This window comes from Gossypium hirsutum, chromosome D10, assembly GCF_007990345.1.
Source record: "Gossypium hirsutum isolate 1008001.06 chromosome D10, Gossypium_hirsutum_v2.1, whole genome shotgun sequence".
NCBI lineage: Eukaryota > Viridiplantae > Streptophyta > Magnoliopsida > Malvales > Malvaceae > Gossypium > Gossypium hirsutum.
The window spans coordinates 58,890,463-58,917,392 of NC_053446.1; the positions used below are offsets into that span (position 1 = coordinate 58,890,463).

Consider the following 26,930-nt stretch of genomic DNA (forward strand, 5'->3'; position numbering starts at 1 on the left):
TATCTTTTATATCTTGCATGCATAGCAAAATTGTGACAAGCAAATTGATTGTTTAAGTTCAAACGGAAGATAAGTGACATTGTAAGAATGTTTATATTGCAAGAAAGGCAACTTACTTCAGTAGATAATATAAATGAGTCTATAATCACATAAAAGAATCAAAGTGAACATTTAATTCAAATACTGAGAAGGATTATTATGTCGTCTACAATTCCAATTGGGGAGATGACTAGTATTGGCTATCGGAACAATTAACTCCACGAGTAGAGACATAGATGTATTCTTTGGTAGAATGATACATTGGACTAGACCCAAGATGAATTAATTCTTATTCTGTTTGTGAATTAATTCACTTATGACGTTCATAGTGTGATTTGACATAAGTGGAGGGTTATGCTCTAAAGATGATCAAGCCCATAGCCGGTATGTTAGATACATGACTTGTGTATGACATGGCTTTACTAGCAATAGTGGAATTCACTGCTTAATTAAATAGTTAATGATATCCTCTCATTGGCATTGTGTAGATTGATAAATATGGAACATGGCCACAGGTTGCTTGTTCTCAAACGAGTAATTTATCATAGTCATTTGTTGACAGTGATCATAGTAATCATTAAAAAGACACAATGGTGACAATAAGATAAAATATTATTCTATTAAATGGACGGATTTAACTTAAAGGAATCAAGGATATCATATGAGAGTAACACACACATGATGAGGTCATTGGACAAAGTAGTTGGATGAATTGCTTTCGTAAAAAGTATATAATAATGACTTTTCAATCATAGTACTTCTTGTGGACTGACTCCCTAATTAAGTAATTGCGAATTATCAGAACAATACTTTCAGACTTAATTGTAATCACTAGAGCCTAATTTTATATGTCCGATTGGTCCCTCTGCTAGCTTAACAAAAGCTCGACCAGACTGTAATTGAATCAGAAAAAAAAATTCTACAACTTTAGGAACAATCTAATTGAGTCGATTTATTCGATGTGGAATTAAATTAGGTGTGTACAAGCCCAATTTTTAAAAAAGCCGGGCCCAATTACAATACAAAACCCGAATAGCCCAACGACCCAAATTTAGCCCCTAACAGACCTAACCCAGCAAAACCAAAACCCATTTACACCCAAACCCGAAGCCCAATAGCCAAGCCCAATTTCCCTAAAAAATATCTAAAAAGGGTTTCATTGTTCTGAAACCCTAGATGCCGCCAGCTACCCACCCTGCCCCTGACCAGCGCCGCAAGCCACCAACTGCTGTGCCGCACCTACTGCCGCCTGCTTCAAACGCCTACAAAGAGGAAAGAAAGGACAATCATAACAATGGAAATGATGACAAAATCGGTTATAAAAACCCAACAATATGTAATTTTAAGGGTGGTTTTTCTTTTGGACCGAGAACTTTTGTAACAAAACAAAAACAGATTCAATCGAAGAAATAAAAAGTAAAAAAAACAGATTCAAGGACTTTGTTTTCGGTATAAGATCTATTCCTCTTTTATTTATTTATTTTCTGTTCTTTCTTTATTTTCCTTCCTTTTGAAACTGTTTATATACATACATATGTTTCTTTAGTTTTTTAAACTATTATGCATATATTGAAAAGGAGTTAAAAGAAAAAAGAAAAAAGCGCACCTTTTCAACTTTCCGGCCACCGTGGACGGCGGCGCCGTTGCCGTTGACCGGCGGCCGACACGGCGATGGTCGGCCCGTCCTCTGGCCGAATCCTGAACGGAGAAGAAGGAATTGAGAGCATTTTCAGAAATTTTTTGGAGAAAAGAAAGGAAGGAATGATTTTTTTGAAAGAAATTTGCCTTTTATAGGCCCTTAAAACGGCGCCGTTTTGGCCGGCGTCCTTAAGCCCCAAAACGACGCCGTTTTGACTCGGCCCGGATCGACCTGACCCGAACCGCCTAGGATCCGCGTGTTTCTGGATAAAAGGGGTTATTTGCGCCCCTGGTCCTTACGCTTTTGAGGCTGTTTACAATTGGGTCCTATTTCGTTTTTATTTTTCAATTTTGCCACAAAATTCCATTTTTCTCGATTTCGTCCTCAATAAAGCTGCGCGTTTTAGAGGAGAAGGGAATTTTCTCTTCCAACCCCTCTATGTTATTCGCGCATTCAAATCAATCCCTCCTTTTTTATTTATTTCGAATCCGCCCCAAATTTCTGCCTTTTAATTTGATTTAGCCCTTTAAGCTTGCTATTTTATTTTTAATTAATTAATAATAATAATAATATTATATTATTATTGATATTACAATCAAATATTTGTACACTATATATTTATATTCTATATGTTGTATCCTATATACGTATTAATGTATTTTGTTATTACATATATATTTTAAAACATATACATATATATATACATATCTATATTTTATGATCTATGTGTATATGCATGCATTTTATTATCTGAATATACATACATATTTTAGGATATATATATACATATAAGCATACATTCATCCCTTCATTATTATTTATGTACATATTTATGTATTTATATACTTCCCTAATATATATTATATATTATACTTTATATTATGTATGTCCTATATATACGTTTTAATTTTCATATATACATACGTAATTTTTCATGTATAATAATTTCAAAAATGTATACATGCATATTTTTTCCATATTTTCATAATTTTATACATATATGTACGTATTTATATATCTTTCGTATTGTGTTAATTTTGTTCCCTTTTTTATATATGTCTATTATTGTTTATTTCCTTACTTTAGTTTAATATTATTTGTTATTTGGCCCGTATGATTATTTTTTATTGTTTATTTTTTATTTGTTTCATTTTATCTACATTGCATCATTATTGTTATTTTACATCCATTTTACTCGAATTTATTAAGAACAAAAATTTCAAAACAAAAGCAACACTCGGTATTTGGGATCTTCGAGAGAATCAAGCCCTAACGTATTGGGTTCTGATTTTCTTTACTGAATCTAAATAATCGAGGTTACTTTTTAAAAAAAAATGAAAATAAAAATAAATAAAAGCTCATTATCGGAAATTCAATATGTCGTGTCCTAACGCATTGGATGTGACACGTTGATTTTTCGAGATGAAGATTTTCTTAAAAACAACCAAGGCAATGTTCAATGTTCGGAATGTTGAGGAATTGTGCCCTAACGTATTGGGTTGCAATTTCCTCATCTGACTCGGACAATTGAATATCCTTTTCTAATTTTATCGTAGGAGTTTTTTTGATATGAGCAACCTATTTTATACAAGTCATTTCAAAACAAAGGATCGTATTTTAAATTTCTTTAAATTTTCCAATTTTCGACATTAAAACATTGATTAATCAACTAGGTACCAATTTTGGGCGTATCGAGCGTGCTAATCCTTCCTCGTGCGTAACCGACTCCCGAACCCGTTTTTCTGAATTTCGTGGACCAAACTTGTTGTTTTAATAAAATCAAACTGTTTATTAAAAACAACCACTTTTCGAGGTGATCCAATAACACCTCATAAAAAAGGATTGGTGGCGATTCTCGTTTTATTTTTTAAAACCCAAGTCGACCCCGTTTTTCATCCAAAAAATGGTGTCAACAAGGTGGTCGTGAAAATTGTTCAACTAGAGAATTTGATTAAAAATTTTTCTTGAAAAATTAATTTGGAAAATCTAAGTGATTTTTGGAAAAATTTGTTTTAATCAAGTAAAATTAAATTAATCAAATCAATTAAAATTAATATAATATTTTTGGAAGTTAATTTTCAAGTCAGACAATTGGCCCAATGGGTAATTGAACTTGAAAATTGGACCTAAGATCGTAAATTGAGCCCAGGAGCCCAAAACTGATACCAAGATCCAAAAACTGGTCGAATCGAGCTTAGTATGTGAAACCGAGCCAACGGTCCAATCGATGGCTAGACTAGACTGATTAGGTAGTCATTGACCCAGACCGGACCGACAGTAGTCGAACCGGCTCGAGATTCCATAAGGGTGTCGCACCTACATCACTGGACACGGCGGTGCCAGTGACTGCGACGACGGCGTCCCAGTGGCCGGCTACGATTGGTCATCAGCAGTTGAGTAGTGGAAGGGTTAAACTCATACTGAGACTCTACCAAAGAATTTGATTTTTAGATTAATTATTCCAAAAATAATATTATTTTAATAGTTTAATATTAAATTTAATTTAATATTTATCTTGCAGATAAACATTATATTATTTTAATAAAATTTAAAATTTAATTTAATCTAATATTTATCTTGATAAATATTATATTAATTTAATATTAAAATGATTAAGTTTAATTATAGTTGAACTCTCTAAATTCTCCTTAAATAAAAAGAGCCTTAGGTCATTATTTACATACACTTGAATTCAAGAGAAAGTTGTAAAGAGAAATTTCTTTGAAGAGATTATTCCATAAAATTTCTAAAGATATTTTTCTGATTTACAACTTGACCCAAAAGTTTAGAGAAATTGTAAAATTACCAGTGGGATAATTTTTGTGAAATTTTTTTAATTTGAAGCAAGCCCACACTCGGTAGATGTGAGCTTAATGATAGCAAAGAAAACTACTCAGTCGAAGCGATCATCCTAGAAGAATCGAAAAGGTACAATTTTGATTAATTATTTATTACTTTAGATATCACAACCAAGATCTTGTTTTGGGAAAGAAAATTAAACTCTATTTTCCCTAAATTTAATTTTCGCTTCATTTTTTAAACTCGTTTTTTCAACACTAAGATGGTAGCCAATCGATTCCAAAGGGTGTTAAAGGATTGCATTGATAGGGCCAAGAGTGCTTTTGTGCCGGGTCATTTAATTTCTGATAATATTTATAGGCCTATGTGATATTACATATTTTTCGTCAAAAGAGGGTGGGGAAGAAGGGTCTTATGGCACTTAAACTCGACATGAGTAAAGCTTATAATCGAGTGGAATGAATTTTTTTGAAACAAATGATAGAACGTATGGGTTTTACTAGTAGATTGGTGGAAACCACTATGAGGTGTATCTCATCAGTCTCATACTCAGTGATTCTAAATAGGAAGGGAGAGGTTTGCACCGAGTAGGGGGCTTCGGCAAGGTGATCCTTTGAGTCCGTTTCTTTTTCTGATTTGTAGTGAAAGATTATCTACTCTTATGAGATTGACTTTTGATGAAAGACTAATTAAGGGTGCTAAGGCTAGTAGGAGGGGTCCACAAATAATGCACCCTTTATTTACGAATGATTGTGTTCTTTTTGGTAAAGCTACAAATAAAGGGGTTACTGCTATGAAACAAAATTTGAAGGAATATAAAGTTTACCCTAGTCAGTGCATTAATTATGAAAAATCCACTGTGTGTTTCAGTCCAAACGCTTCTGAAGTGGATCGATTTCGGGTTTCATATTTGTTGGGGGTTCGTCAGTCTAATAATATAGAAAGGTACTTGGAGCTTCTAAATATGGTGGGCAAACAGAAGAGGATATTTTTCCAAGCTTTGAAGGACATGGTCAAACAAAGAATTGATAATTGGAGTACAAGGCTCTTGTCGCAAGGGGGTAAGGATGTATTTATCAAAGCAGTTTTACAAGCCATTCCAACATATACGATGTCTTATTTTTTGTTGCCTAAGTCATTATGTATTGAGTTGGAAAGAATAATAGCGCGATATTGGTGGTAGAAAGGTCATGGTAGAAGGGGTATTCATTGATGTCAATGGGCAAAGTTGTGTGAGCTTAAAGAGAATGGAGAGTCGGGCTTCTGATGTTTATCTTCTTTTAATATCGCTTTGTTAGCCAAACAGAGTTAGCGTCTTATTAGTAATCTGCATTCTTTATTGAGTCGTGTTCTAAAAGCCAAATATTATCCGAGTTGTGATTTTTTGGAGGCAAGGTTAGGGGGACTACCTTCTTTTACCTGGCTAAGTATATAGTCCACAAATGGTTTGCTTCGTGACGGCCTTGGTTGGTAAGAGGAAAGAGGAGATTGAATTTCAATCTAAGAAGATGCTTGGTTGGTTGGGGCTGAAAATTACAAAGTTTATGGGAATATTAGTGATAGTAGTTTAATTAAGGTATATGATTTGATTGACCACTCTTGTAGGTATTGGAATATGGGTCTAATAAGGAGTACCGTTGAGGAGAGCGTTGCTGATAAAATACTTAGAATTCCTTTGGGCTGGTTGGAACATGAGGATATAGTCGTGTGGAGAGGTGAACCTTCAGAAGCCTTCTCGATGAGGAGTGCTTATAAGCTTCTCCTTGATAGTAATCGGGATTCCCAATTTACAGTTCTTCAAAATGCCACAAAGGGCTTTTACAGGAAATTATGGAATTTAAGCTTAACTGCAAGACAGAAAATTACAACATGGAAAATTTCTTGGAATTTTTTGCCTACTCTAGTTAATCTTTACCACAGAAGAATCGAAGTTCAGTTAGCTTGCCCTAGATGTGGAAATATGGAATAGGCTTAATATTTCATAGATTCTATCTCAATCCCAGTTTATATTAAGGAATGACTTACCTGGGTTTTTCAGAATGGTTCGAATGGCATGTGTAGGAAGACATGATGTGTGCTGTGGATAACCTGAAATGAGAGAAACAAAGCCCTTCATGAGGGGTTTAAATTTCAGACGATGGGCAGCAGATGCCGTAGGCAAATACATTATGAAGCTGGATGGGTTAAGTAGTCATGTACTTACCAGGAAATATGCCATTTCAAAGTGGATTCCCCCCATAGATCCTTTTATACGAATAAATTTTAATCCTGCTTTTGATCCCAAAGAGTATAGATCGGGATCGGGTGTAGTGATCAGAGATGACAGGGGGGATGTTATATCTCAAAATCAACACTGCATGGGAGTAGTGTCCCCATTCGCGGTGGAAGCACTTGTGTGCTCTTAAGCGACAAAATTGGGCAGGAGCATGGGAGTCAATATGGTTGAGATAGAAGGAGATTCGTTAACAGATATCAAAAAATGTATATCAGATGAAACAAGCAGATCCGAGATCGATAATGTAATTAGAGATATTCAACAAAACAAGAGTGGTTTCAAAGAAATCTGTTTTAAATATTTACCTAGATCAGCTAATCGATTGGCTTATACTATCGCATTTGAAAGTTTAAGGAGAAGTGTAGAAGTGTAGCTAGTGGGTGCGTTGCCGAATTTCGCGGAGATATCACGGGGTCTGGGGACTCATCGGGAACGTGAACCAGATTGAACAAAAGCGTGATGTTCTTGAATCGGTGTAAAAGTACAAAAATGAAGATCATATGCATAAGGGGTCTGTGCTCAAGGAACTGATTCGTCTATGGAGAAAAAAAAGTGTTCTAGAAGTGAAGATGATTTGATAGGTGTTTAAATCAGGCTAGAATAAATTTTTTTCAAGGTTTCTATTTGTGTTTTCTATGCTACTTTTATTGTCGTTTGTTTTGCATGGCTTTGGGCCGTTTTTGGCTATTTTGGGCCTTTATGTTTTGTTTGTTTTATTTTTATTTTGTTAATAAAATTGTACATGAGGATCAGCTTAGTTTGATTTGGGCCGAACTTGAATTTAGTGTTTTAAATTTTAGATTGGTTACATTGGATTCTTTTTAGTATTTTAAATAATAAAGGGTAAACTATTAAAATAGTCACTTTTGTTTACTTCATGTTATATTTTAGTCACTTATGTTTGAAATGTTACATTTGAGTCACTTACGTTAATGTGTTGTAACATTTTAATCACTGAGCCATTAATTGTCGCTAATGGTGTAACGGTAAGTTGACGTGGCACGTTAAATTATCATTTCAAATAAAATTTTAGGTTAAATTATATAATTGGTCCCCATATATTCTTTATTTTGAGCAATTTAATTTTTTCTTTTATGTTCTTTTAACTTTTTTTTCTTTTTCTTTATTTTCCATTCTCTTCTGCTTCTCCTTTTGTTTTCCTCCCTTCTCCATCTCTTTTAACATAGTTTTTCTATGTTCTCCATTTGTTAAAACTTTTTTATGTTTATGAAAAAATAAAAGGCAAAAGCTGAAACCAAAATCAAATTTACTTTGCATATTCTCACCCCATAATTACTAATCGTAATTGTCCATCCTCGCTTTAACAGACCAATTTGGATCTCCTAATGACCTACTCCGCAAGCTCGCCTCACTCGAAGACCTCTCCAGCTGTGACTTATGACAGTCCACCCTCAACAAAGTTTCTCGAGATTAGGTTAGATCCAATTTTACTTTCAAAATTAGGTTATATTCAAATCAAGATTTGATTAAGAATGATTGATATTCGATTTTGAGTGAAATTCAATTTAGTAATCATGTGAAAGAAACAATGACTTGGTTTATTTGGTGGGCAAAGATTATATTTCTACAATAAAGAATATGAGAAAAGAGAAAATTAAAGGGGAAGAAGAAAAAAAAATAAAGAAATAAAAAGAAAAAATTGAATTGTTCAAAAAAATAAAAGTATAGGGACTAGTTTTAACAAATGAAAAACATAGAAAAACTACGTTAAAAGAAATGGAGAAGGGATGAAAACAGAGGGAGAAGGAGGAGAGAATGAAAAAAAGAGAAAAAAAGTGAGGAAACTTCAAAGAACATAAAAGAAAAAATTAAATTGCTCAAAACGAAAAAAAATATAGAGATCAATTGTATAATTTAACCTAAAGTTTTCGTTTGAAATGATGATTTAATGTGCCACGTTAGCTTACCATTACACCGTTAACGACAATTAAAGCTTAGTGACTAAAATGTTACAACACGATAATATATGTGACTAAAACGTAATATTTCAAATATAAGTGACTAAAATGTAACCTGAAAGAACAAAAATAACTATTTTAATAGTTTACCCATTAATATAATAATTTAAAATAAATTTATATTAAAATTAAAATAATTTTTTATTTGTGAAATAAGTCATTTGGACAAACTTGGACAAACCGACTCAGAGTTCAAGCTTGGAATTTTTAAAATTGGGCTGTGAACACTTTTAATTTTGTCACATCCTCGTATATCTAGCTATTTTAAATAATAGTATCCTTAAAATACTTTAATTTTTTTAAAAATAAATTTTTAGTCCTTAAGTTGAAATTTTATAATGATTGAGATATATGTGTATCTTTATTTTTCTCTAAATGCCAAGATCAGGCAAGGACTTTGGCTTCAAAATTGAAAATTTTATAATTTAGTCTCCCTAAAAATGATAAAATATCAAGTCAATAAAATGTTACAATTATAGTTCAGATCCCTAATTTATATTTCAATTTTCCCCTTAAATAATAAATTTATTGTTTAACCACCCTAGAAATTATAAAATTTGAAGTTATTATAATGATAAAATTACATTTTAATCCAAATATCATATTATGCACTAGTTAAATTCGAAACCGAGTTAAGTCGAACATACAATGATAGAATTGTATTTTAAATCCCTAATTTATAATTAAATTCTAATCCACAATAATAAATTTATTATTTAACCCCTCTAGAAAGGGTTTAGATTTCTTCTGGTTTTTAAATCAAAGGATAAAAAAATTGTCTATATTTGAACCTAGTACCTTATGTTATCATAGAGTTTTCTCTATTAACTTTAGGATAAACTACATCCAAAGTCACTAAACTATTAATAAGTTTATATTTTGGTCACACAACTTCAAATAGTTACAAAATGGTCACTAAACTAATCGAAAATTTTCATTTAAGTCATTGAGCTGTTAAAATCGTTCTTGTATGGCATTTTATGTTAGCACCACCTACACCAATCAAAAGCTCTCATTCTCGTTCTCTTCTACAGTCTAGTTTTTTTTTCATGAAACAACTTTGAATGTTATGAATATGCGAATCAAAATCCAAATAACTTTTCTTTTATCTCCAATGCCGACTATCAGATCGACTTAGACCTAAGGTATGTTCTTCTACTTGTCGATGGGTACTGACCTATTGTATCAATCGACGAATCACTGTTTGGAGCTCGCTATCTGGACTTCAAAAAGAAAAAAAATACTTAATAGCCTAGTGACTTAAATAAAAACTTTTGAATTGTTCAGTGGCTTAAATGAAAAGTTTTGAATAGTTCAGTGACCATTTTGTAACCTTTTGAAGTTGAGTGACTAAAACATAAACTTACTAATAGTTTAGTGATATTGGGTATAGTTTACCCTTAACTTTATTACTTTATACCACATTGTCAAGGGACTTTCTTGATGTCTAACCATATTGATCACTTTCATCCATCATGCTCTTATTGTTACGCGCTAATAATATTCCAACATGTTGTCCTTTACATTAAGGTAAACTAGATCGGTAGTCACCCAATTATTCAACTCATTCCTTTTTTGGTCACCAAATGTTAAATGGCTAACAGAAAGGTAGCTTTTAAAATTGACATAATAACAAATTTAGCCCTCAACATTTATACATTGTGCCAATTTTAGTATTGTGTTTTTAAGAATTTAGCCTTCAATATTTACACATTACATAATTTTTATCCTTTTTTACACGAAAACATTATTCAATATAGAACGTGTAAATTAGAAATAAAAACAAAAAAATAAAATTTGATTATTATTAAACTAGATAATCCCCAAAGACATTGTTTTCCTTATACTTAAAATGGCTGAGAACTTGATATTTCTCAATGACAATTGACTCATTTTTTGTTAGCTTGAGCTAGTTGTCATTGATGAAGCAAATCCAAACCTAAAAAATTAAAGTTGTTAGAATTAAAATGGTTAAAATATACCATAAGTCCTTATGCTCTTCACAAATTTGAAATTTAGTCCATGTACTTTTATTGATAGGAATTTAGTCCCTTTACTTTTCACATTTAAAAATTCAGGTCCAATTGTTAATACTACTAGAATTATTTTATTAAATTTAGGTTCATCACAACACCATATTTTTTAGTTACATGGCTATCAAGTGAGTATTTTTTTTAACAATGTTAACAATTGGACTTGAATTTTGATATCTGAAAAGTAAAGGGACTAAATTCTTGGAAATAATAGTACAGGATCTACGTTTCAAATCTGTGAAGAGTACATGAACTTATGACACATGTTAACCAATTAAAATTGGGTTGAATTACAAAGTGGGTACTTCTTAATTTCGAGGAATTGAATTGGCTATTTTTCAAAATTTGGGTTGTTTTGTTTCTTCTTGTTGTTCTTCATTTCCATTGAGTCAAATGCAAGGACAATGTTGCAAAAGGACAAAGTGGCAACACTCTAGTTGGTCTTATCTGCCTGTAAAAATTTTCTTTTGATGTCAGATCTAGTAATCAGTAATGCGAGTTCATCCATGTTTTTATTTGAACTCTCAAGTCCCCGAGACGTTCAACTTATCCACTCCCTGGACTCAACTAAGCTTATGGTGGCTCTGGTTCTAGAAGTTGATGATTTCAAAGGCACTTTCATATTCCTTTTAACAGTAGGTTAGTTGAACAAGTAACAAGGTTTTTTGTGTTCACAGAAGACGATAATAATGATGACAACAACAACAACAACAACAACAACAATAACAACAACAACAACAACAACAACAACAAGAGTTGCTCAGCTGAAACGAAATCGAACTGTTCAAGCGTGAATCTTATGAAATCTTTGAAGAGTGAATTAGTGAAAACCAAGTCATATCAGCCATTAGTGTTCAACTCAATGATGGAGAATCGGAGTATCGAGAGAAAAGAATGAGAAAGGTGAAATTATGATCTTGGTTGTTTGAGTGTTTCTATGTTTTAGGCAAAAGGGTCACAAAGAAAGCAAAACTACAAAAAGGATCAAATTGCATAATATGTAAACATTAAAGGTTAGTTTTTCAGAATCAAGACTGAATTGACATAATTTATAATGTTGATGAATAAAGTTGCTATTATACCACTTTTAAAAGCTACCATGTTATATTTCCATTAGTAATTTAATGACTAGTGAACAAAAAAAAACAAATAGTTGAAGAACTATTTTGTAACTTCTTATAATTAAACGATAAAAAAGAAATTTATTAATAGTTAAATAACTATTAATATAAGTTACCCTTTAACTTGTAGATGCGGTTGATAGAGAGTTAGGCCATTGCATAAGGATAAGCTTATGTTGAAAAGTGTGCACATATAAATCCACAACCAACCATGTAATTAACATCCTCCCCATGTTTTTCTTTCTTTCTTATTAAATTGTCCACCATGTCTACTGTATTTAATGGAGTTTGCCACCCACTTTGTTTAATTCCTTCAACCATATTGGTACTTAAAAGTTCAGTTTCAAAGTTTAATTTACTTGTATTTTTATTTTCTAATTTAATGCTTGAGTTTTTTTTGTCTTAATTAAACACCTGAATTTGATTTAATGTTCAATTTGGTAAATAGATTATCTTTTTGTCTCAATGAAATGCTTATATTTTTTACTAGAGCACGCGTTTCAAATATTAATTGGGTCACATGATACTATTGATCTAAATACCAAATTAAATATTGAAACCAAATCTAAGTACGAAATTGAACATTAAAACTAAACTAAGGTATTGCTTGACAACAATATTTTATTTAATTTTAACTTTTAAGTTATTTTAACTTTTAATTAAATGAAAATTTTTATTTTGACCCTTCCTACAAATAAACAATTTAATTTATAAAATTTTTAACATAAAAGTTTAACTTTAAAGTGATTCACATGGATATACTAATAGCCATTAAAGATAACTAAAGGTGTTTATGGGTCAGGTCGGATCGGTTTGGGCATGATATTAACATATTTATGTTTGTCGAAGCTTGATTTGGCCCGAAATATGGGTTTAAAATTTTATCCAAACCCATTCATATTTGCAAAAAACTAACTCAAAGCCATCTTAGGTCTACCCATATTATTTTTAAAATTTTTTAAATACTTATATTATATTATATTATTTTAATATTTAATATTTTTATATATATTTTTTATTATTGAAAATTTTTATATAGTCATCTTAGCAATATTTTAATATTTACATTAGAATAGTATTATATATTTCGTATAGGTTTATTTTTTTAATGTGTTCTAAATTACATAATATATATAAAAATAACATAATATAAAGTATTATAAACGTAAAAATGAGTAGGGCTGGACTCGAGCCTTGAATGTTTAAACCCGAGTCTAACTCATATTTTAAATGGGCTTAATTTTTTTTGTCCAAACTCATTTTTCGAACTTAATATTTTTACCCAAATCCTTTCAAATTTTAGATGGACCTTTGAGTCTCAACGTATAACTCGACCCATAAACATGTCTAAAGATGTCTAATAACATAATTGTTGTTTTCATCGTTAGATGTTAAAAAGGGACAACTTTAATTTCTATGTTAAATAGCATTGACATTATCAAAATTTTATATGTTAAAATATAGTTGGAAATATTTATAAAAAGATAATCAGTAACTTGTATTAATGTAAATAATTATTTAAATAAATAATAAACAATAAATAACATCACTATATATTTTATTAATTTCACAAAAAAATCAATTTCATCGTACGTACCATAGTATCCTTAGTTCGGCGCGATGAAATCCAAATGCATTTAACTATATTACATTTAACCACATTGTCAACGGACTTCATGTCTAACCATATCCATCACTTTCATCCATCATGCTCTTATCGTTACAAGTGAATAATATTTTGACATGTTATCGTAAGCTGGATAAATAGTTAGGGTGGGTTTGGATGGGCGATTGGATGCGGTGTGGTGCATTTAGTTTATTTTTTTGTCTCATGCTATAATATCGCTACAGTATCTAATCTCAGCGCCACTGCTGTTTTTACACTAACCACAGGTAAATTGAAATAATAATAAATGTAACATTCAATATTTATATATTATATTAATTTTAGTCTTGATTTTTAAAAAATTTAACCTACTTACGCATTACCTAATTTTTATCCTTTTTTACATAAAAATATTATTCAATACAGAACATGTAAATTAGAAATAAAAACAAAGCAAATTCAAATTTTGTTTATTTTTAAATTATATAATCTCCAAAGATATTGCTTTCCTTATACTTCAAATGGTTGAGAACTTTGATATTTCTCAATGATAATTAACTCATTTTTTTGTTAGCTTGAGCTAGTTACCATTGATGAAGCAAATCCAAACTTAAAAAACTGAAGTTGTTAGAATTAAAATGGTTAAAATATGCCATAAGTCCCTATACTCTTCACAAATTTGAAATTTAGTCCATGTATTTTTATTTCCAAGAATTTAGTCTCTTTACTTTTCATATTTAAAAATTCAGGTCCAATTGTTAATACTGTTAGAACTATTTTATTAAATTTAGGTTCATTACAATATTTTTTTAGTTATATGGCTACCAAGTGATTTTTTTTAACAATATTACAATTGGACTTGAATTTTGAAATCTAAAACATAGAGGGACTAAATTCTTAGAAATAAGAGTACAAGGGCTAAATTCCAAATTTGTGAAGAGTGCATGAACTTATAGCACATTTTAATTAATTAAAATTGGGTTGAATTGCAAAGTGGGTACTTCTTAATTTCGAGGAATTGAATTGGCTATTTTTCAAAATTTGGGTTGTTTTGTTTCTTCTAGTTGTTCTTCATTTCCATTGAGTCAAATGCAAGGACAATGTTGCAAAAGGAAAAAAAGTGGTAGTACTCTATTTGGTCCTATTTGCCTACACAAATTTTCTATTGATATCAAATCTAGCAATCGGTAATGCGAGTTCATCCATGTTTTTATTTGAACTCTCGAGTCCCCAAGTCGTTCAACTTATCCACTCTCTAGATTCAATTAAGTTTATTGTGGCTCTGGTTCCGGAAGTTGATGACTTCAAAGGCACTTTCATCTTCCTTTTAACAACAGGTTGGTTGAACAAGTGACAAGGCTTTCTGTGTTCGCTGATGGTCACTAAACTAACTATAATTACGACAAAGGCAAGCGCACCTATTGAACAACAGTATAGCTATGGTGAGAAGGGAATATCGTATCCACGAGGAATAAAAGTACTAGTAGTTACTGTTTTTCTATTATTTAGCGGATAAATTGAAGGAATTGTTTTAATCTAAATTTACTAATCTAAATTAACTAAGAACGCGACAGAGAGTGAATTGGGAAAAATAAACGAAGATAACCAATGAGATAGACAATACCCAAGAAAGAATCCACCTAGACTTCACTTATTAATCTTAATATGAATTAAATGATTTATTCACTTGTGCCTTGATCCGTAGAAATCCCTAAATTATGTTAATATCTCTTTCGAGAATAAGAACAACTGACTCTAGGTTGATTAATTGAAATATCTTTCTAATTAAAACTCCTATTATCGCATTAACTCGATCTATGGATTATCCTATTAGATTTGACTCTAATCTGCTAGATTTATGTCATCCTATTTCTAAGATTGCATGCAACTCCACTCAATTATGTTAGATCTACTCTTAAACAGGGACTTTTGCTCCACTGAAATAAGCACATTAAAATTGAATCAATATCTCAGAAATATTAAAACAAGAAATAATCATACATAATTGAGAACAAGAATCAAGTATTTATCATGTAATTCAGAAATCAAATAATAAAATCCACCATAGGTTTTATCTTCCTTAGGTATCTAGGGAATTTAGTTCATAATTTGGAATAAAACCATCTCAAAGTTAGGATAACAACAAGACATAAAGAAACCCAATAAAACTTCTAAGGAAATTGAATGGAGATCTTCAATCTTGAAGGAGATCCGCTTCTGAGTTGAATCTGGTGGCTTTCTTTGAGTCCTTTCTTCTTTCTTCTCTGTGTGCCCCTTTAAGTCTTCTTTTATGTATTTATAAATTTTAGAAAGCTCAAAACCCTAAAAATTAGGTTTTTTCGCATAAAAGAGAAGCAGGGTGCGAAATCGACACGAGCTGGCACATGGGAGTGTGGCCAGCCCATGTGGCTCATACGAGCGTGTGCCCAGCCTGTGTGGAAATGCCTAGGCCATGTGGATCCTAAAAATAACTCTTTTTGTCTGATTTTGGCCTATTTTTTACTCCTTTCACTTCCCTATGCTCACATAAGTATAGAAACATTGATTTAAATGATTAGGAGCATCGAATTCACTAATTGACATAATAAATCATCTAAAAACGCATCATGAATGGGATTAAAAACATGTTACTTTTATGGCTTATCAAATATCCCCACACTTAAGTGTTTGCTTGTCCTCAAGCAAAATCCTCAACTCACAATTAAAAATAAATTTTCTCAACTTCTAATTATCATCAATAATGTTTTGTCATAATTTACAAATAATCATACATTGATAATTCAACTAAAAGAGCACTAAAGATTCAAACAATCCAAGTCGAACATTTTTAAAGCATGAAAACATAAGCATTTCCCCTTATTTAAGTAATTACCTTTTATTCAAAATTGACAAGAATCGACATCCTCACTAAAGATTCACTCAAATCACTCAAAGTGTTTAAGGTTCAAAAATAAGCACTCAATAGTCGAACATGAAAAGTCATTACCATAGGCTTGCATGAAAATCAAAACTCCACCACTATAAAATGAGATGATACACAAATCAAAAGGTCTTTATGCAATTGTGATGGGGCTTAGGTTAAAGGTGTGGAGAAAAGCTGAAAAAGATGGTTAAAATCGAGATCGAATTGATAAATTACCAAACTAGAAAAATAAACAAATGCTGAATTAAAAACAATTACATCAATAGAAAACTATTTAAGAAAAACATGAGCTTCTTTTCAAAATATGAATTTAACTTTTCAAGCTCATTTAACAAAGAATTAAATAATAATCAATAAATATGTATATATATTATATATTTTTTCAAATAATAAGAAATAATTCAGCAACTTAAACAAATGGCTTAATCAAGAAATTAGCCAAATCAAATCTCGATAAAAATGGAGTCAATGAAACGAGAAAAATTATCAATGAACAAAAAATGAGTTATGGGTTAACATTAATGGGTAAATTAATAAACGGTGTGTTAGGCTCAAAAGGGGTTCACTAAGGGTTACTTATGTAGGTAGGCTTTTTATGAGATAAGTGGGTTAAAACCTAAGTGCCTTTATCATCTCAGTATATCAAATCAAAGGTGTGGTCTTGACATGTATAATCGAAGCAAGTTCTAGAGTAACAAATCAATAATGACACACTCATAACCAAAAATAAAAATGAGCAAGAAAAATGTATGCTCTAAAGGCTTAAAATCTCACAAAAAAATTATGGTTTTTGATGTCAATCTTGCAAATCTCAAACTTCAAGGTAATACCTCAATTCAAGGAAACAATAATAATAGGAACAATGAACAATAATAATAGACACAGTGAGCAAGTAATTCAAAATAATAGACTAAGAATGAAGTATAATAATATTGGCAATCAAAGACTAAATAGGAGCATAAAAAACAAAGAATGGATGAAATAAAATAAACAGAAGGGTAGTAAGAAGCCAAAGAAATAGATAATAAACAAGAAATAAATAAAATAAAATAACTAATAATAAATAATAAATAAATAGAGAAATAAATAAAGAAAGGAGGGCAGATGGTGGTAAGGGATGACTGGAGTAACGACAGTGGTGGTGGTGCGGGGCGGCCGTGCGCGTGGGCCGACGAGCACAGTGGGTGGTGTGGTGGTGTGCGTCGTGTGGTGAGGGAAGAAAGTGTTGCGAGAAGAGAAAAAGAAGAGAAGTGAGAGAATGAGTGGGAGGAAAAAGAAAAGAAACGGGAGAGGAGAGGAGAGGAGTGGTGGCTCGATGGGGGCGTATGGCTGGTGGTCGTATGGTTACTGGAGGGGGTGGTTAGGAAGGGGTGGCGGCTAGGGATGTGGGGGTTTGGAGAAGAAGACAAAAGAGAAAAATAAGAGGCGTTAGGGATCTAAAGGGGGACACGGTCGTGTAAGGCTCTCTGTGTTCGTAGAAGACAATTGTAACGCCCCAAAATTTTAATTTTGAGTATTGTGAATGTGTGACACAAAATATCTGTCAGCTCTAGTGGTTATGTATTCTGGGAGTGTTTGGGAGGTCCAAAGTTCAAGCCTTCGCTTGGGCAAATTTTGGTATTTTGAATGAATTAGGCCTTACTCTTGTTCAGTAGGCTTTTATTTGATTGTTGGGTAGGGTTTTTTTTTGCTCAGATTTCGAGATAGAGTTGTGTAATAGGGGGATTCTGAGTAGTGGATGTGTAGTGGGAATTAGGGGAGAAGATTAAGGGATTTTGAGGGTTATCGGGATTTTATTTTATTTTTTTCCCATAACTGAATTTTGATTCTCTTTTCCAAAAAAAAAAATTCCATCTATTCTTCTCTCTCTCCTCTTGCTGAAATTCTTTGAGATTTTCCATCTTTCTCTTCTTTTTATTTTTCTTGATTTTTCCTTAATCTATTTATTTTCCTTCGTTTTCGCACGTGGTTAGTGCTCGCTTAGTTTCGATAAGTGTTTCTCTTCGTTTCTATCATGAATCTCTTAACGACTAAAGTGGTAATATTTTTTCTCTGCGATTTGGGTGTAAGCGGAGGCTCGGACTGGTGAATTCAGTGTTCTCGTCTTAACAATAGTTAAATGGAGGGTTATCGTTGGTGGTAAGTTGGGTTTCTATTCGTTCTTGGTTGTCAATTCACTTGTAAATCCATTAAATTGATGTTGAGTATCTTGATTATAGGCTTTGGAGTGCTCGGGGACTATTTTAACATCAAACAAAACCAGGTGTGTACCCAAAACGCAAAAAAAAGGGATTCGACGAAAAGCTGAAATTGCTTACTGTTTGGACAGCAGCAGTAGGATAACTTTGAAAAATCACCATAAATTGTGGAAATCGAATTAGAGGATGAAAAAAAGAATTAAAGATTATTTAGTCTAGTTTCTCATAGAAGAAACGGTGGAAGTAATGGAATTGTAAATCGTGAGGTATAATAAACTTTGTGAGACAAGGTCAGATTGAATTCGAGTTCCCCTATTTTGACTTTGGAAAATCATCAAAAATTGGAGAAAAATAATTAGGGGTTAAAATTTACATGTTTAAATTATTAACGAGTCTATTTTTAATAGAAACAAATGGAAACATCATTCAAATTTTGTACTAAGAGATAATTAATTTTTAGCAAAGAAGCGACGAAGCTATCAGACAGCAGAACAAGGGTAAGTTTGAAGATTTTACTGTACTTATTAGCTGAACCAAAAATTTTGAAAATTTTATGGTAGAAAGGTATTTGAGTCTAGTTTCAAAGATATCAAGCAGATCTTAATTCAGAATTCTGTAGCTCAAGATATAAATAATTTAGTAACAATGACTCAAGTAGACAATTTTGAAGGAACATATAAGTAAATAGTGAAAATATATATGAATAATTAACTAGCACGATTTACATTAAAAATGGATTACGTGGCCAAGGCCAATTTGGGCCGAGTGGACCACATGGGCGTGTGAGCCTATTTTTTTGAAAAGTTCTGTAAGGTTGCACGGGTCGCCCAAGTCGACTGTGAACCTACTATAGGGTCGGTAAGCTTTACTTAGACCCCTCTATGTGTGATCTGTCTGTCTGGTTTCTATACCGAGCTTGACTTATGATATTTAAATGTATGTGCTATTAATTGCATAATGGCATGACATATTTTGTATGTTGCATTGCATCGAGGTGGGTTGATGATATTTGGAGGAAGTTTCTAAAAGGCTATTAAGCCTGTTATCTGGCAGCTCAGCTGCAACCTTCTGATTATGTGCCGCATTTCGGTACAGCATGGTGTGTAGGGATGAGTGGGTTGATTTAATCCTCACATGGTGTGTAGGGTTAGACGGAGATGATGTGTAGAGGCTGGTGGGTTGAATTCTGATTTACTGTATCTCCATTCTGTATCTGATATGGGACAAGGCCCTAATGTATTTCTGAGACTGTTTCTGTATGGGCTAAGGCCCAAACTGATTTTGTGATGGGCACGGGCCCCAGACTGTATCTAACTGAATTCTGTTGATTATCTGTATGCATGTTTTCTGTGGGGATTACACACTGAGTTTGCGAAAACTCACCCTTTCTCTGTTTAATCTATACAGGTAATCCCCAGACTTGACGGGTTGGTGCAGTGGAAGACTGGACGATGGCTACACATAAATTTTAGACTGTTTTCCGTTAATGCCTAGAATTTATTACTTATTTGGGTTTTTGATGTATCTTCTGGATTATGGACTGGTTGGCTTTAAATTTGGGATTTTATATTATTTTTTATAGATTTTTTTTAAAACTGCAACTCTACAAAACACGGTTTTTTCTAAAAACTAAGGTTTTTTGTAAATAAAAATGATTTTCCCTAAATTAATTGGTTTCCGCTAAGAGACAAGTTTTAAATAAAATCAACTAGTTTTTTTTCGATTTAAATAAAAGCTAACTTACTGTAGCAGTTTTTAAACTCGACAATCTTGTCTTCAAATCCCTTTCCATGTGACATCGCCAGATTTGGCCATAACATCTAGGCCGGGTTTAGGGTGTTACAATAATAATAAAAATGACAATAATAATAAGAGCTGCTCAACTCAACCAAAATCGAACTGTTCAAGCATGAATCTTATGAAATCGTTGAAGAGTGAATCAGTGAAAACCAAGTCATCTCAACCATTACACCCTGTTTGGTTCGCTGTAATGGGGATACCATTACAGCCTGATTCGGTAGGCCCTACCTATTCCGGCGTTTGGTTGGATGTAATGCCTCATTACGGGCTGATTACATTACGCCCCTATTCGTCATATTTGATGCTTTCTATTCCGGACGAAAAGGTCAGTTTCCATGCGTTTTAGGTTGTCCCGATTCCTTCTTCCCTGTTTTACCCTCCCAACCCGAAAGCCATCTCTACCTCCACCCTCTCCCTCCCGATTTCTTCCGGCCTCATCGTTTTCGAGCAGGAACTAGGGCTCTGTCAAGGTTATTGATCTCCAAATTCCGACAAGGTTGCGTTGATCTCCATCCTTTCTGGGTATGTTTTGAATTCCTTTTTTGCCTGAAACTTGTAAAAAACAATGTTTGCTTTTCATGGAAATTACTGACTGCATTGGTTTCTTGATTGATTTTCATGGAAATTGAATGGTATTTCTCTGTGCTAATTATATTTGCTCGAATGTGAAATCCAAATCCTGTCGACAAATATTTCCAAATCTTGAAAAATCAGAAAAGGCTCATTACAAGCTATTACATAAGGATCTTCGGCGCCATTGCATGCGAACAATGGTAGCTAATTTTGTATAATCCTCCTCTTTTTTTATTTGACACTCGAGGATCTCCCTCCTATTTCACAATCTAATATTCAAGCTTTTACCTTCAATTTCATTTTGTGTTTTGGGGATTGCATTACGACTTTTCTTTGGTTGGCGTTTTTCTTTTTTTTTTCTTTTACGTTTGCTGTTTTATTTTATTATTACTTCTTGTTCTTCCATATATATATTTCTGTTACTAGCTTGAGATAAAATTATTGCATTTTTCTTTACATTGAGAAATGGTTTGAATACTTCCATTTCGATCTGCTCTTTCTATGTTTTGATTTTTTCATCATCCAGTGATTTTATCTTCTTTGATCTCTGATCTGCTGTGGGTTTTCAGTTTACTCTCTTTGAGTTCCACTTTCGGGTTTGTTCTTCCCTGTATATATTTGAATTCTTTGTCCATCTTTAGATGCTTGAACCTTTTCCAAGTGGTGGCTAAGTTCCCGTGATTTTCATTTTCTTTCTCAAACGAATGAAAAGTATAAAAAGAAAAGTGGGAGGTGCTGAATTTCGATCGACATTCATGTGGTTTGGTTTCTATATTCGTTTATGATTAAAATCTGTAATGAGAGAAAACTATGTCGTTTTCAATAATAAAACTTGACGCTTCTGATTGGTAGGGGCAAAAAACTTGAAAGCTCCGCCGTGGGTTAGAAAAGAGAGATTGTGACTAAAAAAGTAAAGTTAGCTTAGTTTCTCTGCTGCATATATGGGAAAAAACGGTGTAAAACTAAATAAATTTTATACACATTTTAAAAGTTTTATGTATTTAAACTGACCTTTTGTGATTCTTTCTACAGGCTATGTTTTCTTAGTTGATAATGCTATATATATACCCAAGGAAATATCTTTTCTGAACTTCTTTTGGGTCATTTTCAATCGTGATTTTCATGATGAAAAGCATTTAACTTTGTTTCTAATACTGGAAATACATCTCTTGGCCTTTATTTTTCCTTTGATCTGAGTTCTGGAAATGATTCGACATTAGCTTTGAATGGAAAATGCATATCAAAGTAAACTGGAACTTGAAAATGCACAATTCGGTCTGGAAACACTGATCTAAGCATTTTTTAGTCAAAACAGGGGATTTCACCTTTTTAGTGTATGAATTATGGACCAATGTTATTTATCCATTATTTTAACCCAATAGTTCTGCAGCGGTGAAATTTACTGTTAATTTTCTAGCTGCAAGTTTTTGTCATTGATATTAACTGCAAAAAACCACATTCTAGATAGGTTTAAAGGTTTTAAATAGAAGATTTAAACAAATTTTTGGTTGTTTCAGATTGCCAAATTTTTTAGCTTAGAATTTTACCGGTTGTTTAATTGGAAGTTATCGGTTGCCTCAAATTTACTGGTTGGACTCTACCGCCATTGTTTGGTCTTGGTTGTGATTTTAAGAAGATGAGTTATTCTAGTGACATACAAGTTTCTTTATTGCTATATTTGTTCCTGTCAATATTTTCAAGGTTTACAAGATGCTTAATGCGTCTACGATTCAGGTCTGAGTTTTTTTTAACCAAATCCTTGTGGCATTTGAATGGCAACCTGTTGTTTGTATTTTACAGAACCTATAGATATAGACCTCATATTGTTGAATGAATTGCATGCTTCTGTCCTTGTTGTTTGTTCTTTCTTTTCTTTTGCTCGTTCTTTTCCTCCCAGCACTTACTTCTTATGCTTTTAGCTTGATGTGAAATTTTGAACTTTTAACCACATAAATAAGGTTAATAAGTTATTCGATTGATAGTTATTCGATCATAATGATAGTTAAATTGAATGTTATAATTGAAAAATGTACATTTTATGTAAGTACGTTTGAATTGGTATAGTGCTAAAAGATTTGAATTTCCAGTTGAACAAGCCTGCACAGATTGAGAACCAAAGAGCCAACACCCATATTCTCTTCCAATTGTCCTTTGAAAAATAGGCAAGACCCCTTCCCCATCTTTTAATGGGGTTCTTCTCTTTTGTTGGAACCAATTTTTCACTCAATAGCCTGCTTAAAATGCGGCTGTCTGTCACTAGGTTAATTGGCTGATTGATTGTGATTCCTTTGTTGTTACTTTAGCTTGATTTTTTTATGGATATATGTAAATGATAAATCATGATAATTATCATCTTATTGCACGACCATGAGCATGGAAAACTAGGAGATTGGCAATTTGTTTACATGTAATTGTGAATAACTTGCGAAATTGGTTTAGTTAGTTGTTTGAGTACCTTCATCAATTGTGATTGATTAAATTGTATTGCAATAATTGTAAGTATGTTCTTTGACTTACAAGTGAGGCTTTAATTGGATACTATCTCTTTTTTAAGCTTTATAGAATTTGGAAGTGACTTACAAGTGAGGTTTTAATTTGATTTCTGAATGCTTTGAAGTGTAAATTCTTTTGTATATTAGCACCCTTGTTAAATTTATTGTGCCTGGTGTATCTAAGCACTGTTGTTCCATTAAATTGATGTTCTATGTGAACTTTTGTAGGTATTGGACTGTTAGCTACGGATTTGCTCCAGACATAAATCGTTGGCAAGCTGAAGCTCTAGTTGCATTTCAAGAGGTATTTTATAGTTGCAATTCAAGAGGTATTTTATAGTTGCAATTCCAGTAAATTGGACTGTTTTTTTTATGGTTTACTCCATAGTAATATTTTTATAGTTATATTTTGCAAGTGGTGATGTAATAAGTTGATTTTTATTGGTATTGAAAATTTTGAATTTGGGATCGAATTTCTTAAGTTGAGGTAGTTCGAAAATTTTAATCGAGCAATTATGAGACCTGTATGAAATTATAGGATTTCTTGCACTAGTGTATATTCATATACAACGCATTAATTAAATGTGTATATTCATTTACAACGCATTAATTAAAAATATTTTTAAATAATTAAAATTAAAAATATTATTTTAATAATATTACATATATATCGACTTTTGAACCATTATAAATTAAACCTAATCCAATCATGAGTAAATAAAATAAAATAAAAATTGGATCATTAGATATAATCAAGTAAACAAATTGATTAAAAAACATATGGATAATATATTAAAATTGGATCATTAAATATAATCAAGTAAACAACTTGATTAAAAAAACATATGGATAATATATTAAAATTGGATCATTAGATATAATCAAGTAAACAACTTGATTAAAAAACAAATATTCATTGTTATTATGATTGAAAGTGCTTGTAAAAATTGTTTAAAGAAAAACAAATATTCATTGTTATTATGATTGAAAGTGCTTCTAAAAATTCTTTAAACAAAAATGTGGTTTGTTAATGTTAAATTTGTAACATTGTCAAAAAATACGGTTAAGTTCCTTCATGTGCTATAATTTTATAATTTGATTTCTTTTCATTCATCATGTGCTATAATTTTATACAGTGTTGAGTTTTTTATTCATGATATTGAACTCAATTTTAATTTTATAAAGTGTTCACCTTTTGATTCATGATATTAAACTTAATTTTAATTTATTTTTTTTCTTAAGATAATTATGTCAGGTGTTTCAGAATCAAATGTTCCTTCCCAATCATCTCGAGGAACCAAAAGGAAATAGGTTCCAGAAGAAGATGCAGCATTGGTTTCCTTCATGGTGGACTTGCACAATGTTGGAACATTTAACGCTGATACGGGGTTCAAAGCCGGTTACTTAAACGAGTTCGAAAAAATGTTAGAAAAGGCTTTACCCAATGCAATGTTAAAGGCTAGACCTAATGTCGAGTCAAGGATTAGGTTACTAAAAAGGGATTGGTCAATCGTGTATGACATGCTTAATGGCCAAAACAATAGCGGTTTTGGTTGGGACGACCATAGGCAGGTCGTTGTTGCTGAAGATGCAATTTAGGACTCTTATTTAAAGGTAAGAATGAGTTCAACTCTTTATTATCTTATTTTTACCAAACTTATAACTAATATGATTTCCTCATTTTTATAGAGTCATAAAGAAGCCGGTCAGTTCAGACATCGTAGTTTCCCTTACTACAACCAACTTACTGCCATATACGTAAAAGATCGAGCGACTGGGAAAGACGCTCAAACAGCCGCTGACGTTCTTGAAGAAATAAATGCTGAGGATGTACCTACTGTAGATATTAATGAAGAAAGAAACGAATACTATGACTGCAATGATAATGTCTCTTTCGATGACATGGATGTTTCTGCTACGGAGCCGCAACCAGATAGAAACCAAGGGCGTTCCTCATCTTCAAAGGGGAAAAAAAGAATTCTGATGCAAGTGGTCATTTTTCTTCTTCAGTTAATGATGCTGCCACTTTATTGGCTGAAAACATGAGGGCCATTGGCGAACAAATCTGTAGGAGTATTGCCTCCGATGTGGTAGTTCAACAAAGGTCAGAAGAATTCCAGACTATCTAAGAAAAAGCTACAAATTTATATCCAACCTTATGTGAAATAGAAGGTTTAACTGTGGATGAGCGGTTTCGAGCATTGAGTAAAAATCCAGATCATCCAACTCAAATTCTCGTTTTCTTTAGTTTACCTTCTGATGTACGGTTGGAATGGATCAGAAGATTTCTTGCTGACCATTAAAAATTATGGTTTTGTTGATGACATTTTCGTAACTTTTTCTGTTTATAATATTTGGGATAGTATGTCATTACAATGTTCTAACTTTTTGGTGTGGCAAAACTGTATAACATATGGATTATGACATAGAATTTCATGAATTTCATTTAACCTTTTGTTAATATATGAAAATTATGTTTATGCAAAATATAATTCTAAAGTTATTTATTACTGCTAATATTTTTTTTATTGTAGAATAATTAAATTATTTGTTCCACAAATGATATTTTAGCACATTAAATATGTATTGCAGTTTAAAAATAATAAAGTAGATTATAAATTATATTTAATAATAATTATTTAAATTATATTTTATAGTATTATATATTATGATTTTAGTAAATTCATATAAGAATAAGAATTTTATTAAATTATATATTATTATTAAATTATATTTAATAATTATTATTTTAAATTATATTTTATAGTATTATATATTATGATTTTTATTAAATTATATTTAATAACAATTATGTTAAAATATGATTAAATTATTTATTATTTATATTAATAATCTTATTAAAATTTAATAACAATAACAATAATCATCTACCTAAAAAAATTCTGCTAAGGGTATTCTAGCCATTTTAGCTTTTTTCCTTATGCTATTACACCTCTATTCCATTCAACCAAACACAAGAATACCATTACGCCTCTATTCCATTCCATTCAACCAAACAAAAGAATTACTTATTACGCCTCTATTCCATTACAACGAACCAAACGTGGCCTTAGTATTCAATCCAGTGATGGAAAATCGAAGTATTGAGAGAAAAGAGTGAGAAAAGGTGAAAAATATGATCTTGGGTGTTTCTATTTTTTAGGCAAAAGGGTCGCAGAAAGCAAAACTACAAAAATGATCAAATTACACAATATGTAAACATTAAGGGTTAGTTTTTTTAGAATTAAGACTAAATTGACATAATTTATAGTGTTGAGGGTTAAATTTGCTATTATACCACTTTTAAAAGCTGCCATGTTATATTTCCATTAGCTATTTAACGACCGGTGAACCAAAAAAATAGAGTTAAAAAACCATTTTGTACCATTGTATATTTAAGTGACCAAAAAAGAAATTTACTAATAGTTGAATGGGTATTAATGTAATTTACCC

At 31.8% G+C, this 26,930-nt stretch overlaps 1 protein-coding gene and 1 long non-coding RNA gene across 7 annotated transcripts; one reads left to right on the plus strand and one right to left on the minus strand.

Moving 5' to 3' along the window:
- Positions 1–993: 993 nt before the first annotated feature.
- Positions 994–7,556, minus strand: LOC107915710 (uncharacterized). 6 transcript variants are annotated; one of them, XM_041103444.1, is made up of 5 exons: positions 7,058–7,556; positions 6,681–6,877; positions 6,503–6,587; positions 1,646–1,737; positions 994–1,301 (listed from the first exon to the last, which is right to left on the minus strand). In XM_041103444.1, the coding sequence occupies exons 2-5, from the start codon at positions 6,714–6,716 to the stop codon at positions 1,212–1,214; spliced, it is 303 nt and encodes a 100-aa protein (XP_040959378.1). In that variant the 5' UTR covers positions 6,717–6,877; positions 7,058–7,556; the 3' UTR covers positions 994–1,211. The 6 variants fall into 6 exon arrangements, 2 of the variants coding, with proteins under 2 accessions (XP_040959378.1, XP_040959377.1); XR_005919821.1 differs by having other exon boundaries at positions 6,503–6,565; positions 6,681–7,545; XM_041103443.1 differs by having other exon boundaries at positions 6,681–7,548.
- A 13,195-nt stretch (positions 7,557–20,751) lies between these two features.
- LOC121222502 (uncharacterized) lies at positions 20,752–25,213 on the plus strand. The gene is made up of 4 exons (XR_005919825.1): positions 20,752–20,934; positions 23,706–23,781; positions 24,720–25,091; positions 25,167–25,213. It is a non-coding gene; the product is annotated as an uncharacterized lncRNA (long non-coding RNA).
- Positions 25,214–26,930: the final 1,717 nt, after the last annotated feature.